Below are 16,836 nucleotides of genomic sequence, written 5' to 3' on the forward strand. Positions count from 1 at the left end.
TAACAGTTCTTTTCAAGGTACTTAGTCTTACCAGGGCCCACAGTTGACAGAGGGCAAGCTGGTGTTGAGCTTTTCATGGGAGTTGGAGCCCTCTAGCCGCAGAGAGGGCACTCGCTGGTAGGAGGCATCACTGCCATGGGCTAGAAAAACGAAGACAGGAGAATTTACAATTAGGAGAACAGACCTATCTCAACAAGTACAATGACAAAGCTGCAACACGACAAGAATAATATGGACTTCAAAATTCACTATTCTGGATTCAGTGGAATCGTGCTTGCCGAGCAAATGTAATGCCACATTTTTGCCAATACTTGACAAACAGCTTTTTGGCCTTTGATCTGTGCACAGGATGCAGTATACCTGTGGGACTGGCTGGAGGCGTGGAGCACAGCCGGCTGAAGAGGGTAGGTGAGTGACTCCTTCTTAGCAGAGGACTCAACCCTGCGACTGCCAGAGCCTGGAGGAGGAGAGATCAGAGGGAGAGTGTTAGAGAGGAGCAAGGAGGGGAGGATTATGTCTGCTGAACACAGCATGGCTGGGAGTTCAACTTCACATACTGAATTTACAACTTGCTTATGAGCATCTAAGTGTCTAAGAGTATGTTTGTGTTTATTTTGTGGTCATCTTCTACCTGATGATGTACAAGGTGTAGCGGTACAGCTGTCTTCTGGGAGACATCTGGCCTTGACTGTCTCCTGAGACACTCCAGATGGAAGGACGATCTCCGCCCTGACATACACGCAACAAATATGCACATAGGATGTAAAAATGAGTTTAATATAGAAAAAGGAGGCATTATATTCACATGAACGGACTAGTTGTACCAATACTTTTAGGAAAAATTATTATCTGCACGTGTGTCTACTCACCCAGAGAAGTGGGGCAGAGGAAGACTCTCCTGGGAGACTGCCACCCTCCTCCTCCTCCTCCTCCTCTTCTGTCTTCTACCTCTTCTCCTTCCTCCATGGGAGTCAACTGCTTACATGTATCATCATGATACACCAGCCTAATGAGTACACACAGACACACAAAGAGGAGTAAATGAAAGACACACCCCAAACTAATAACATTTAGAGGTGAAAACTACATTGTTATGTGTGTCTGTTTCAACAATACATGTCAGAGGAGAGTGAGTGGTCATCCTCGTGGAACTCCCTGTCGTCGCCGTAGCTCTCATCATACGTCTCCTCCGTTGACCCCTCGCCTCTTCGGATGATTGGGAGACGGCTGTCACTTGAGTCCGAGCTACAAACAAACAAACCAACAAACAAGCACACAACCCAAACAAACAAACAAACAAAATGACCACAGACGTAAAAACAGGTGGACAAATAGGCAGACAGATGTAAACATAAACACACAGAAAAAAAGAAGCAGCTGATTAGCAAAAAAAACTTAGAGAAGAGCTTAGAAGGAGAGACTGAGAAACCCACTGAGGCTTAACTACTGAATGTAGTAAAAAGAAAGAGGAGGAAGGAGGAGAAGGAAAAGCAAGAGGAAAAGAAGGAGGAGAAGCAGGTGGGAATTACAACTATTTTGTTAAAGCAAAATGGTAAAAAGCATCAAAGGCAGCACCTGGAATATGACAAACTGATAGCACGACTGAGGTGCAGACATCTTTAAAAAACAAAGATCAGGGCAGACAAGATAATGGCTCGTAACAGCTAATGTTGTTAGCTAATACTTGGAGAGCAGTATTTGAATGTCGGCCTACTGGGAAATTAAACAGGTACTTCTTATGCTGTTCTCATCATCTAAAATGAAGACCAATAAAGTCCTAGAATCAGATGCTGTCTTTTCTACTCATCTCTTAAGAAGTGGATGGCACACAATGCCTACATTAACCTGGACAAAAGTTTGTTACCAGAAAACACAAGAACGTCTTTAACTGTCTTTAAACGCTGAAATCCCCCCCCCCCCACACCCACCTCCCCCGAGAGATTTAGCTTAATCTAAACTGCATATAATCTGTATTACACTGTATTCTCTTTGTATTCAAAAGATGTCTTGTCACCCTATCTGTCCACATCTGTTTCATACTCCAGACTTAAGCTTTAAAGAGACACCCTGACATTTGAAGTTTAATCTTTTCTCCTTCATCAGATTGTTTGCTTAAAGGCTACGATATGTCAGCTCTCCAAAACCATTTGTTAATGGTTGTGTTTCAAATTAAGTCATAGAGTCATAACAAACTGCTTAGCTTGCAGTTAGCGGTATCAATTATTTTTAATGATGAACACTCACAAATACAACTAACTATTCTTTGTCTTTTTTCAGGCACCAGCACATAAACTTCTTCTATGAACTGTCCGACAAAGAAAAACAAAATCAAATTTCTAAATGTCAAGATGTCCCTTTAATCCATAGCTATTTAAGGGCTCCACAGCAAACTCTGGGTTAGAACTGCATTTGATTAAAACCCGACTGAGACTGTCCTGGATGAGTTTGATCCAGCTCACTCCATTTGGGAGTTCCAGCTGGGTGGAGGTTTCCCTGTCGCTAAACCAAGCAAATCCAAAGAGATAGTGCATCGGAAAGCTTATACTTTGCTTTGCCTGTAATGGAGCACTTAATTCTAGATCACATACTTTCTCTACACAGGGAAAGTGAATGAGTAACCAAGGTGTCCTTTACCAAAGACCTTAATCTTCAGTGGGCCCCATTCCATACATGCAGGCTAAACCTCTAGGATCAAAACATTTTGTAATCAAAAACAGAAGTCAAAAGCTCCACTAGCCAATGCCTGGAAGCTGCAATGATTCTTCACGAAGGAATAAAACATGTTAACGATTTTGATGTTCTCATAGCTTTGCCAGTAACAAGGCTAAGTTTTGTCAGAGGGTGGTGCTATTGGAAAGGCCATAGGGGTCATTAGAATCAAAAGAGCAGCAGATTTCATGGCAGTCTTGTCAGTAGCTATATACAGACATCCCCCTGCCTCTAATGGCAAACAGAAAAGAGCAACCATGACAGCGTAACATTAGTTTGCAGTGTACAGTGTGCTTTGTTTTAACGAAATACTCCACAATTGTACACCAAATGTACTGAGCTATTAGAATAACAAAGGGAGATAAGTATGAGCTTTCAGATGTTTCATTACAGTTTCTACAAAGGTGATGGACCAAGAGCAGACATTGTGTCTAACCCAGACCTGCCATAAAATCCAATAAAACAGCAGAGAACAGCAGCAATAAGAGCCTTTGATAGGTTTGGCCATGTTACACCAAACCGTCTATCTATGGCTTTGGTAGCAGGTTTTATAGTAGCAGCACAGAGCCTGGCTTTTGCTAAAGCATCATGTGCATAGCAACAAGTCTCACTATAGCACTCTGACAGCAATGCCATTTTATATAGCATTATGAAACCTTTGCACACACTTAGGGGACTAACACAACACACACACACACTTTCTCTCTCTGTCCCCTGGCAACATACCGCATGAGGGTGTCATAAAAACACGTCCTGCTTGCCACCAGAAACAAAAGACAGGAAAAGAGAGGAGGAAGGAAAAAGAAAGTGAAGGAAATAGAAGAACCATTTACGTCCATTCCGAAATGTCATGTTGTTTATTATGTGAGCTGGCTAGTTACATATCTGTGATATGGTCAGGAAATGAAAGAGACGGACTAATAAATCTTGCCTCAGTTCAAGTGCACATGAAGTAGGAAAGGAAAAAAGACGCAAATGTAACCAGCTGTCCGGCCTGCACTCACCTCTTTGGAGGAAAGCACCACGCAGATCTTGGCAGCAGGATGGGGGTGAGCGGCTGTCCTGTGTGCCCGTCCACAGTGCTTATGGACGGGCTTGGGAATCGACTGATACCCTGGGTCGAGACCCCAGCCATGCCAGTGTTGTTGGCATTGTTTATGTTGGCATTGGAGCCTGATGAAGAGTAAGAGGAAGGGGTGAAAGTGGTTGAGTCCATGAGCTTTTCGTGGGACGGGCTCTCGCCTTCGCAAGGGGAGCCCTTCTGGCTGATGTGCAAGGGACGCTGGGTAGTGAAGGACTGCGGGAAGGAACCTCGGCCATCGCTCTGATTGTAGTAGTTGACGTGGTTGCTGAACAACCCTCCTGTACGCTGTGGGGTGAGAGGAGAGGGAGAAAGACGAAGATAGAGATAATTGAAGAGACAGAAAAGGGAGTGAAGTGAAGAGAAGAGAAAAGAAGAGAAGAGGAAAGATGAGAAAAGTAGACGAGAATAGTGGAAAAAGACTGGGAGTTAAAATGATGTTTAAGTCAAAATATCTTTATATCTTACTACACTCAAGCACTCAGTCAGAATTACTACTATCACATTCACTTCTAACAGCAACAAAATTTTACTCAGCCAAGATGGAAATGCAAAGTAAAGGCTTTGTGTCACAAACCAAGGAGAGGTTGTATTTGCAATCAGAAATTTAATTTTAACAGATGAAATCTTTGACATGGGAGCAGAATGATTATGAGACTGAATGAATCAGGCACTAAATCTCGGTCTAAAATCTCCATAATACTCATAATACATAATAACAGATAGGTGTTGGAGGTGTGGTGTGATTCTATTTCTCATTAAGTTAAATTGTGTTGCTTAAAAATATTTAGAAACACTTATTTATTATTATTTGTGTTACATACAGTAAGTACAAATAACAAAATACGGCAGTAAATAAAACAAAGCACATGAATGTGGCAATGGCATTGACAATGGAAGCTGATAATTAGCATAACTCACCCTTGAGCGAAGAAGTGTGTGTGTGTGTGTGTGTAGTTTTTGTCAGAGGCTTACAGTTACAGTGCTCAAGTCTTTGATGAAATGTTGTCGTGTGTTTGATTTGATAGTTTTTGTTTTGTTAGAAATGCAATTTGCAGCCACTGGATGTGCTTCCAAAATGCATACGGCCAATTATCAAAATTTTGTTCAGTATCTGCAGTGATTGGTAGCCAAGCTATGTGGTGGAGAATGAGGCTTTTTATATATCTAAATGTCTGAGCACATGCAAGCATGTCTGTGTATGTGTATGGAGCAATAATGTGGCTTCAAGCTGGACGCTGATCATCTCTCTCTCTCTCTCTTTCTCTCTCTCTGGAGAGTGAGTGAGGGTGTGTGTATCCGACCTTTACCCTGAAGATATCGTCCTCGGATGCAGCCGACACAGGCTCCTTCAGGCCTTTATCTAGCTCCTCCTCCACGGTCAGGTCTCCAGAGATGGCCCTCCGAATCTCTGGACCAATGTCATGCAATGTCCGCAGGCCCGCCTACACACAGACCACACATCCTGAAGCGTTACACTTATCATGGAACAACACAGTGACCGACATGTTTGTTTTGCCGTCCAAACCCTGAAACATCTGTACTCACACACTATATACACTATACTACCCCTCACATTTCTTTAATCAAGTCACAATTTGAAAAATCTACCACTGTCTTCTGAATGTCCTAACAACTTAACAAATATGTACAGAAATATGATCAAGGGTAAACAGAACTGTTGTGTGTTTGTGTACCTGCAGAGAGAGGGCAGTTTTGGGGGCCACCTTGGCCACCAGCCCTTGTTCTTTCCTCTTCTTAAACTTGCGGAAATACTCCTGGATGAGGAAGGTAGCATAGAACTTCCCAACTGTTACCTCATCATCTGCAAGAAATAATATATTGCCATAGGTTAATGCTTAAATTAATGCCTCACAGTTTTTTTCAGAAAAGCTGTTGTAAGTGATTCTGTCGTGGTTTTGGTAACAATAATAAAAGAAAATTAAATCACAGTGTGTAGTGAAAGTGTTCACCTTTTCAATATTGGTGTTTATTGATATGGATGAGTATGAAACTGTGTTGCAGAGTATACATACCACCAGCAGGGGGAACTACTTGATCCAAGAGTTTCATGCTGGTTCTCTTCCAGATCTTCTTCACTATTGCCCTCAGTTCCTCATTGGCCTGCTCCAAGTTACCTGCACACACACGAGCAGCATACATAGAGTAGTATTTTCTCTGTTGCACACTACATTACCCACAGTCTAGTGAGCCTCATCACAAGTGTGTCTCTGGATCTATGGGACAGATTATTGTGCATTTAATACTGGAGTCTAAGGATTCTCAGGATTCTTAAGTGTCATTTGTTCACGTGTGTGTCTGTTACCGTCTGTCTTGATCCTGAGTGCGGTTCTGACCAGGGCAAATAGTGTGGCGTTGAACATCACTGTTCCATCGCTGTTCAGAGGCATGTTCATTGACACCAGACGCTGCATGAGATAGAACATTTTGTTTGATAAAGCACACATTTTTAAAGGAAATGATGCACAGGTAAATCTCCTTGTCAGCTGCCAATAGATGCTGGCAGCTGACAGGTTGTTGACACTACTAATTTTCCTCCAGAGAAACGTAAATGTCTAAATATCTAAAATATTTTATCTGCATGTACGATCTGTTGCCAATGTGCCATTTGAGTCATTGTGGATGGTGTTATGAGCTGTCAATATGTCATCACATCGATACCACAAGGACAAATTTCTGTATATTTATCACACCTGGCAAATAGAGTGGTTTTAATTTAATTCAAAATAGTAGTAGAATTCATTCTGAATACTTGAATTTGAAAGCTTGATCCAATATTTTCTACAGCTCTGCAGCCTCCACACTATGCTCAGGAATTTGTGGGACCATGCGTGTGTGTGTGTGCTTACCTTGCAGGCCACCCTGTGTGGACAGAGCTTTCCGAAGCCGAGGGGAGGCTGGATTCTCCGCAGCAGAGTCACTACATCCAGATGCTTTATCCTCCCCCTGGAAACAGGAAACAGGTTACTTTACAGTCACTCTCTACACAACCTCTGCAGATGAAAGATGAATTCTTTGGACATTAATTCTCTGTAAACTTACTTAGCTTCTGGGTCATATTCAGCCCAGATCCTCTTGAATTCATCAAGATGATGCGGCCCAAGGATTGACCAATCACGCGTCAGGTAGTCAAAGTTGTCCATGATGACAGCCACAAACAGGTTGATGATCTGGGGAGAATCGGGAATCAGTCAGAAACTACACTGATAAAATATAGTAACCTGTTTCAAATTATAACCTACAACATCATGCAGTGAATTACTCTAAAATCTATTGAATTGTCTGGAATTGTGTGTTTCTTCCACTTTTCCTAACTATAATTAATTATTTGTGATTACTGTAATCTTATCAAATACTATCTTTCAATCTGTTTAAAAGTGGAACAACAGCTTTCTGTCACTGTACTCACCAGAAAGGCACAGAGCATGTAGAAGCTGACAAAGTAAATGATGGCAAACTGGCTGCCACAGTCCTCGTTGGACGTGTTGTTCTCATTGGTTGATCCTTTCTCACACGGCCGATTGGGCGAGCACGCCAGCATGATCTCCTGCCAAGCCTCACCTGTTGCACATCTGATAGATAGACATGCATGCACACACCCACACAAATATGCACCCACGTTGACGCAGATATGCATGCAAAGATACATATACAGATACATAGAAACGTATAGAGGCACACATACGTGCATAGAAGTGCGCATGTGTGCATCCAACCATGGAGTCACATGTGCATTTATGCATAAAACACACACATACAGATGCATGGATGTGTGCATGTATGCATACGGGCATACAAGCATATAGGGACACACACGCACATAGATACAAAGACAGAGAGAGGCAGACACACACACACACACACATAAACACAAACACACACACATATGCACAAGTGTTAGAGTGTGAACACCATAAAGAGCAAAAAGACATTGATCACATCATAATTACATCCTGATACACTGAATTTACAGAGCAACAGTAAAGACATTTCATATGAGATTTCATATTTGCTTTTATTGAACTGTAGATGAAGATCTTGTCCAGACTACAACTGTCTTCCATTCTGAATACTTCAGCACTATTTAGCTCTAACTCTTCTAACGCTATTATTTAATGCGTGTTGACTGTTTGCTGGATTTACATTACACAGCAGTATGAAGTATCCAAGTATGCTGTCTCTCTGAATGGAAGCCTTTTGCTATGATATATTCCATGAAGGGGTCAGTATATAGAATATGAACAAATAGAAACAATTCTTTTGTGGTTTTATGGCAAAATACTTACAAACTTACTTATTATATCTGATCTATTCTTTCACTTTCTATGGTTTTTGTCCCCTGCATGGAATCTTACCATCACCGCAACCACACAGGACAAAGAGGTTTCTGAGACTGGATCCAGGCAGTTTAAATGTATTATCAGTCCTCTGACAACTGAAGAAGGTGCCCTCCTCAGTGGACCAGAATATTTTGCAATAAATCATAGTCAAGTTTACAACAATTACCAGCTAACTACTGAGCATACAGGTGTACAGAGTTTGGACGCTGTTAAAGTTAACTGGTGATTCTACGTCAGATCTTTGGTGATACCAGAACTTTTTAACTATTTTAACTCTTTTAACGGTGGCAGTAACATGGTCACATTGTACTGACAAAACATTTTCCCACATTGGCTCTTGTGCAGAGTCAAGTCACAGAGTCAGGTGAATTTACAGCTTGACATTTACAGATATCCCGGCATTTAATTAACCCGCTGTTGTCACAAAATGTCAGAGGTATCCTCCAATGGAAAAAAAAAATGCTTCTCAGAGTAAATGGAAGAGAGAAAATGTAGAAGATCAAAACGAAAAAGAAAAGTTATTGTTGTTGATGTGACATTACAGAAATTAATGATGGAGGAGGGAGAAGAAGAGCAGAAGAAAGGATATTAAAAGAAAGGAGAAAGATGAGGGTGGAAAATAAAGAGGAAAAGTACAACATAATGAATATGAGGAGTGTGGTCATCTTCCTCACCTGAAGAGCAGCAGCACTGCCTGAGGGAATGTCTGGAAATTGTTGTTCCTGTTGATCTGCGTGTGGTCCCGCAGCGCTATCTTACCAAACATCTGCACAGGAGGGAAGGAAGTAGTCACAGCACACAGGACATGACGTCAGCATTGACAGGAGGAAGTGATTGCTCTCTGGGACAATCAAAATTAGAGGCCAGCTGTCCCCAGAAAATCAATATCAAAGTGTCTTCCTCTAATCATCAGTGATACAAACAACTTATAGGGGAGACAGAGGGACACACGGAGAGAGGAGGAGGAGACACAAGACTGGCAACAGCTGGCGGAGGAAGAAAAGTGGAGGAGAGAAGGACAACGTGATGGAACAGGAACTCTGGATGACACCAGGAGGACAGACACAGGACGGAGGCCAGCTAGAGGAGAAGATGAGAGAGAAGAAAACATGACAGAGGGAGGGAAACATGGGAACAAGACAGACTACAGCTTACCTGCATACCGATGACAGCGTATATGAAGAATAGCATCACTATAAGCAGAGCTACGTAGGGCAGTGCCTAAAGAAGAGAGAGACACATCAGTGACAAGTTGTCGATAGTGTTATCCTGCAACAAGGCTAGAGTCCATTCACTTTCATTCAAATCTCACACAATTATATATTCAACTAATTTAGGAAATGATTGTTAAAAAGGGTGGATTAACCCCACACACTTGTTTGTTTTTCAAATGAAACATTTATTGGTGCTTTATGAAGTGAAAGTGAGCTGATCTGCAGCACAGTGTGGCACAACACCAAAAACAATCCAGGACAAATCATCTGACTTAGGAGTGAAAAAACTCAGTAAAATACAAACTGCTCTCTGAGTTTAGCCAGGAGACCAATTCCAACTTGTTGTGCATGAACCAAACATGGCCAGTGTTTTATATTTACACACAGTGTGGTAGTGAGCTCCTGGCTAACCTTACTCCTGTGTCAGGGAGAGTAGGGCCAAATCTTGATGAATATATAATAAGTGTCAATATGTAATCAGACAAATGAAATAAAGATAATGGGTACAGTAAGCTTTAAAAAGCCTATATGTGTTACAGTACAAGTACAGTAATACATTCATGGTCACTGCTGATTTTAAATCTAACACCATGAGTCTGATTTTTGCTGTATCATCAGTGTTTCGAATTTCAGTGACTGTACTGTAACATGAAGTGGCCCGTCGCAGCTAACACAAGAGAGAGAACAGATTATTTTCAATTCCCCATAACTCTCTATCAAATGATTTAATTTTTTGGTGGAGTGCTTCATTAAACATATCTACTGCTTAACCCGCCTACAGGGAATGGTGAGCTTTAAGTGGTTAGTAGTAGGGTGTTGGAGGGAAAGGGGAGTAGAAGAAGAAGTGGAGGAAGAAGAGGAGAGATGAGTAGGAGAAAAGAGATTGCTGGTTAAGGTTCTTGAGTTCCTGCCTGTTTCCCAGATTTATGTCCCTACATCCCTCCCTGCCTCTGCAGCAAGACTCCTAAACCTCCTTTCCGTTACCTCACACCATCCCTCTTTCTTTTCCTCCTTCCCCATCTAGACTGAACTGTCCGGCGTCCCACCCGTCTGACTTTTTGCAAAAATAGGAGGTGGAGACGAGGAGGGAGGAGGCAAGGAAAAGGAAAGGGGGCTTGTGAGACTCCACCAGGCGGGATTTACACAAGAACAAGGATATTTTTAGCCCCATGTGACTCAGATTAGTAATTACAAGATGATTTGCACAGTATCAATAACTTTAAATTTATTCTGGATTAATTAAGCAGATAATCACTCTGTTGACTAAATAGTATTTAAGTAAGTTAAACAATAACATTTAACACCTACATACGGCAACTAAACTTGAGAATCATTTCAAAAGTGAAATGTAGTTATATAATAGTAATATGGCCTCCAAAAAAGGGCTCCAATCTGCATCACATTAGGGTTAAAGCTCCACTTTCTGTCCTGTGTAAACCCAACCCCCCTGCTCTAGCATGTTGTGTCCGGTTCTCCCCTCACTTGGAAGGATTTGATGAAGGTCCACAGCAGGGTCCGAATCCCTTCCCCGCGAGACAGCAGCTTCACCAGCCTCATCACGCGGAACAGCCGGAAGAAGGTGATGGAGATCCTGGCGTTCTCTTCAGAGTTCTGCAGTCCCTTTTGGTGGGGTTTGGTGTTTTTTTTTAGAAAAAACACAGGACGCATGGGGACACATGCAGATAGGTATGGGAGGGAAACACACGCACACACATATACACACACACACACACACACACACACACATAGGTAAAGATGATCATACAAACATACACACATGCATATGCACAGACAGACAAATGCAGAAATGGAGACATACAAGTAACATTTGTATGCATATTCCCACCCACACATATATGTGGATGTAAATATGTATAACACGCACGCACACACACACACACACACACACACACGCGCACACACACACGCACACACACTGAGTTAATAAATGGAAATTTGCGTCCTACAAAATCCCATCAAAATCAACTGACAAGAGAGATCTGGGAGAGAATCGGGCAATCATGCTCATTTTTCTGGCTTCATGGAAAAATCACTTGGCAACAAAGAGATTCACAAACCATCCATCAGTTCCCTGAATACACCTGCTTCAATCTCTCTTTATATAATAGATACGTCCAACTATGCAATTAGACAAGGCAAACTTACTTTGCAGTTAACTGTCTTTAAAGGCACCTTATTGAACCATCAAAACTAAAAATGACTCCATTAGTCCTTACTGATATTACTGGTTCTGAAATCACAGCACTCTGCTTCTCTCTACCTCACCTCAATGCTGTCACAATCAAGGTGAAGAATACACTGGGTGTTGTTTTATAACAGATTACAGGTAAATATATATATATATATATATATATATATATATATACAAATATCTGAGACCAGGCCAGAAAGATTTCCATCGATGGAGGTAAGCTCTTTCATAAATCACTGATAACAATTCACAACAGATACAGTACAAAATCCTTGCCTGCAGGCAGATTCCTGTTTCAATAAATCATGCAGGCAGGCTAATTGTTTGACTGTCACGGAGCAACTGCACACTGGGAGAAACAATCCAAAGAGGACATTCAGTTAGATAAAGATATTACTGCCCAATGCAGCCACTGCCAGGTAAAAAATGATATTTTCATGGGTGGCAAATCTATTCATCTCTACTTTTAGCTTACTACAATCTTCTAGAAACTGTTTTCACCACAGCAATTATGTTATTTGCAGAGCCTCTTGCAATGAACATGCAATATTTGGCCTCTCAATGCATTTAAGCAATCCATTATTTGGTACACTTCAGAAATTTGCTGTTTACAAAATATACCTCAGTAACACTCTAAAGTAAAAGCTTAAGAGGCACTGTAACTTTCTAACTGTCTATTGTCCCAGAAGTCACCCACAGGAAATAACTCCATGATGAAATATTCAGCCATCTCGCTGAGTGCTATTCTAATACTGATTTATTTATTTATGGTGCTGCTGCTCATTCTTAGGGACAAAAAGACGAAAAACAATGGCACAACTGGATTTGTGTAAAGCATGATGCAGATAATACAGCCACTAAGGACCCAGAATATTGTTCACAAGTATACCACAAACAGCAGATGAATCAGGTAACCAGCAACAATTATGCAAAAATGATGGTAAAAAAATGCACCAGTAATAAACTTGACCACATAACAACCACAACAGTGCCATACTACATCTGTCTCGTAATAATTAAATGTGACCCTAAAACACAAGATCAGCCTATCTGACCTCTAAATCTGTTGTATGCCATTTGTGTTTTTCCAAGAGGCCATCAATTCTTTATGCTAATCCCACAGAGAAAACACAGTGTGCTCCTTAAAAGAACTTGCCATTCTCCGCATATCTTACTGCAGTTTGGGATAACAGATGTCATATGTTACATTTCAACCTAAGACATGATATGTGTTCAGAAAAATAACTGATTTCTAAAATGTTCTATAGAAACACTCCTTTTATTATCTATAACTCTGGGATAGCTGGGAGCAGTTTGGGTACTTCCTAAGGGTAGATGCAACATTTTTCTGCTGTAGTGTTGACAAGTAACCGAAGACATGAGTTGTCCCAAACTCCACTGACAGATATGCTGAAAATGACACATCCTTCTGAGGAGTGTTAAGTCAAAAGTCTGTACTGCATGTAATACCACAACTGGACCACAGTGGGGATTATTGCACCATTGAGAGAGGGCAGTGAGCGGGAGAGGTACAGTGACAGTACATGTAACAGAGAGAGAGAGAGAGTCTGAATATGAATAATAGTTTGAATTATTCAGAGACATCCAAATATATTGAATGACAGATATGTATATAGATATACAGACAGACAGACAGACAGACAAGTGACAAGTAGACAGACAGACAAACAGACAGACAGACAGATAGACAGATAGATAGATAGATAGATAGATAGATAGATAGACAGATAGATAGATAGATGGCAGGCCAGTGGAGAGGAGTGAAGGAAAGAAAGACAGCGTGATAGCGTGACCATGATGGCTTGCACTGATGACAAAGCACTAAAGATACCACACCCATAAGGGAAGGGAGAGCAAGTTGCAAGCCATGGGGGAGGTGGGGGCAGCGGGCGCCATGGCAACAATAATAGCCACTCAAGGAAAGTCACAAGACTCCAGTTATACTAGGCCTGCACAATACAGTGTCCTTCACCATACACACACATATATATAAACATGTAAAAGTACAAACAACAGCTACATAAATACAACTCTGGACATGCTGCAGAAGATGACAGTGGGAGCGACTGAGGAGAGATGACAGGACGAATGGAAAGCCAAAAGTTTTGGATCATACCATGGATGGCGTAGCAGAAGGAGGGATGGAAGGATGGAAGGATGGAGGGATGGTGGAGGAGGTAGGGAGGCGGACGAGGTTACCGTCGGAGCGTACCATTGGCCTTACCGCAGGGGGGTGAGAGGAGGAAGAGGAGGAGGAGGAAGACGAAGAGGAGGAGGACGAGGACGAGGAGGAGTCAGCTGGCTTTAAGGAAAGGCAACAAAGATCAGCACCAGAGCAGCGCCTTGGTGTGTGTGTGTGTGTGTATGTGTGTGTCACTGTGCATGTACAGAAATGTAGTGAGAATTTCGAACCAGCCCAGACAAAAAAAATGACTCACAAACCACCAGGCTAGTGAGAGTTGACTCTGTGATCAACCCTCACATGGTGGAATGATGAAAAAGAAATTTCATTTGGGCCAGGAGGGAGAACTCTGTAAGATATGACAGCATATAGAGACTGGCCCCATCCTCTGTGAGGGCCACAACAGTACTAAAAGACTGAAACATGTAGGAAGTGGAAGACATTTTGGAAATTGCTGTCCGACGCCTTGAGGGCCAAGATAATGAATGATGGTCTGGAGAGCTGGTTGTGTACGTGTCTATGTGCAACATAGCATGTGTCATGTGAGCCCATGGTTTTTGTGTGTATGATGGGGGATAGAGGGGCGCCTCTGTAGCTATCTGTTTTTCTTTCTGCCAGCTGAAGCTACAGTACAGAAACAGTGGTTGTAGCTTGAACTTAACTCAGGCTACGTTTACCAAATGCATCGTGGCATTAAAGAGCAATGCCTCCTTTGAATATGTGTTATTCAAGCCGTTCTTTGACCTGAGAATAGTCAAGACCCAAGTGAAATTAGAATGGTTTGGACCTTGTGAAATAAGTGAAGTACCTTTTACCCTCTACCAATTAACCAGACCACAACTTTAATCTACTTCAGGTCAAAGAGGCATCAGAATACCACAGTAAAATAAACAGAAAGATAAGATCATCTCAGTCAGTTTCACTGATGACAAAGATGATTTTTTTATGCTTTTGGAAATCAGAGCCCACGAGTATTTACAAGTATATACACACACTGAGAGGCACAAAGATAACATACTGTAGGGAGACACCCACTGGTCGTCCCTGGTACTGCACCATATTACACTGCTTGGAGTGATAGATTAACTTGTAGTTCAATCTATGATCCAGGAGCTGTTCACTCTATTTTGGTATTGGCCCTGTTAAAATACCTTACCACAAAACAATGCTTCATTATTCCCAATCTTTCCTGGAATAAAGAAGGGCCTGAGCAGGTAAGATTAGGTTTGAAGGTAGGAAGAGGCAAGAGAGAAAAAGAAAGTAGGAAAGAAGCAACAAAAGATAAAGAAAGAATTTAGGGAAGAAAACTGGAAGGTAAAGGAGAATTAGGGAAGCATGGAAATGGGAGGAAAGCTAGCAAGGAAATAAAGGACAGAAGGCGAGAATATAGCGAGAAAAGAAGGAAGAAATGAAGCATTTAAAGGAATTCTAACAGAGCCATACACATAACTTTATGATCCCACACAATGATGTACACGTTACTATATTTTATCAAGTACTATTGATACTTTTTTGAAAATTGTATAACAAGAAGGTATTTGTTTTTATTTTTTTTTACCACTTTTATAATCAGCTAGCCACCAGGACACCAGGAGAATTTGTTGATGTCAAAATTTTAGGAAGGGAGAAGTGGTTGAGAAAGTGTGAGTGAAGAAAGGATGTGTGTGTGTGTGTGTGTGTGTGTGTGTGTGTACATGTCTAATGAGAAGAGGCATTATGGTGTGAAGGGAAGGAAAGTTGGAAGGAAGTAATGGAGGGAGAGAAGAGTGATGGATAAAGGGAAGACAAGAATGAGTTGGAAAGGTGGGCAGGAACAAAAGAAGGAAGGAAGGAGGGGGAGATGGCACTGATTTACACTAAGAGCAGACTAAGTTAAAAGTGAAATATGGAAAAATGTGTGTGTTTTTCTGTGTGTGTGTGTGTGTGTGTGTGAATTACACAAAGTGCCAGCTGGGTCAATTTAAGCATAATTTAAATCTGAATTTGCTTCAATTTCTATGTGAAATCAAAGCTGTGAACCACAGTCAGATTAAACTCAAATCATTCCTCATTATTATACTTCTCATTATGAAGTGACACAAAACAAATTACAGAGACTACAGTGGACTTGTGGCCCTGGAGGATCCGCGAATGGGGTGTAATTGTAACCACAAAGTCCTTTCGGGCTGAACTACAGTGGAGATGTGAGTTACTGTGGTTGCAGCTCATCGGATTTATGAGCTCATTTCAAATGAACAAGCCGTCTTCTCACATTGCACGTCATGTTTTCAAGCAAAAATGTCATCAGTTCAGTCAGTTCAACAGGTCACATGGGTTTCTTGAGAACATTCTTACCCCTTGATTTGAGGTTTATACACCTTTTTGTGTCTTATGTTTAATCAATATATTGTAATTTGCAATACAGGAAGTGCATTTTCATTAAATGTTTAATGTGCTGGGATTAAAAACACACAACACACAACCTAATAATAGGTTGACCTCTTAGGGTGTATGAAAAGCATGAGAGACCCATGTTACCGAGCTTGCATTTCCGGTGAGCAAGCAACACCGCAAACCAACGAGAAAGAAGACAGAGGAAGAGAGAGATAAACATCCATAAAAGAAGAGTTAAGTGAACCGAAAAAAGCTCAGAAAGAGGAGAGAGATGGAGAGGAGAAGAGGAGGCATTCCGAATAGAGAGAAGAGGAATAGATGCAGTCCATACTGACATCGTCTGCAAGACACTGCTCAGAGCAAACCACTACCAATCTGTTCACACTACTTCTACTCAAACCAAAACCAAAAACTTAAAAGAAACCATAGAAGATTTAAGAAGCACCCGCAGGTTGCTGGGGAGAATTAGAGACCCAGGATTAAGAAAGTATTCTGATTCGAAGACAGACCACAAAAAGTGCAGCTAATCTAAGTCAACAAGCACCCAACGGAGCAGCGAAGTGGGTGCACTCAGACAGGATATTTTGGCCATTTAATATTTACTAAAGGCAATGTGATAACATTTTAAAATCTGGCCTGTTACTGCACTTCACTGTGTACTTAGAAATGCAACGAAAGAGGGG

General features: G+C 41.5%; 1 protein-coding gene across 1 annotated transcript in view; it reads right to left on the reverse strand.

The window, feature by feature from the left end:
• The window catches only part of cacna1c (calcium channel, voltage-dependent, L type, alpha 1C subunit), a 179,217-nt gene that overhangs the window by 1,209 nt on the left and 161,172 nt on the right, over positions 1 to 16,836 (reverse strand). Inside the window, exons 35-52 of the mRNA XM_070929300.1 lie at positions 13,715 to 13,900; positions 10,848 to 10,985; positions 9,307 to 9,372; positions 8,826 to 8,917; positions 7,221 to 7,383; positions 6,854 to 6,981; positions 6,661 to 6,757; positions 6,117 to 6,219; positions 5,827 to 5,928; positions 5,488 to 5,615; positions 5,095 to 5,235; positions 3,714 to 4,078; positions 3,436 to 3,462; positions 1,117 to 1,245; positions 870 to 1,006; positions 632 to 729; positions 361 to 457; positions 32 to 140 (exon numbers count right to left, since the gene is read on the reverse strand). Of these exons, the coding sequence (XP_070785401.1) occupies positions 32 to 140; positions 361 to 457; positions 632 to 729; positions 870 to 1,006; positions 1,117 to 1,245; positions 3,436 to 3,462; positions 3,714 to 4,078; positions 5,095 to 5,235; positions 5,488 to 5,615; positions 5,827 to 5,928; positions 6,117 to 6,219; positions 6,661 to 6,757; positions 6,854 to 6,981; positions 7,221 to 7,383; positions 8,826 to 8,917; positions 9,307 to 9,372; positions 10,848 to 10,985; positions 13,715 to 13,900 (2,306 nt within the window). The remainder of the gene's footprint in view (positions 1 to 31; positions 141 to 360; positions 458 to 631; positions 730 to 869; positions 1,007 to 1,116; positions 1,246 to 3,435; positions 3,463 to 3,713; positions 4,079 to 5,094; positions 5,236 to 5,487; positions 5,616 to 5,826; positions 5,929 to 6,116; positions 6,220 to 6,660; positions 6,758 to 6,853; positions 6,982 to 7,220; positions 7,384 to 8,825; positions 8,918 to 9,306; positions 9,373 to 10,847; positions 10,986 to 13,714; positions 13,901 to 16,836) is intronic.

The sequence above is a fragment of the Enoplosus armatus genome, chromosome 22 (assembly GCF_043641665.1).
Source record: "Enoplosus armatus isolate fEnoArm2 chromosome 22, fEnoArm2.hap1, whole genome shotgun sequence".
Lineage (NCBI taxonomy): Eukaryota > Metazoa > Chordata > Actinopteri > Centrarchiformes > Enoplosidae > Enoplosus > Enoplosus armatus.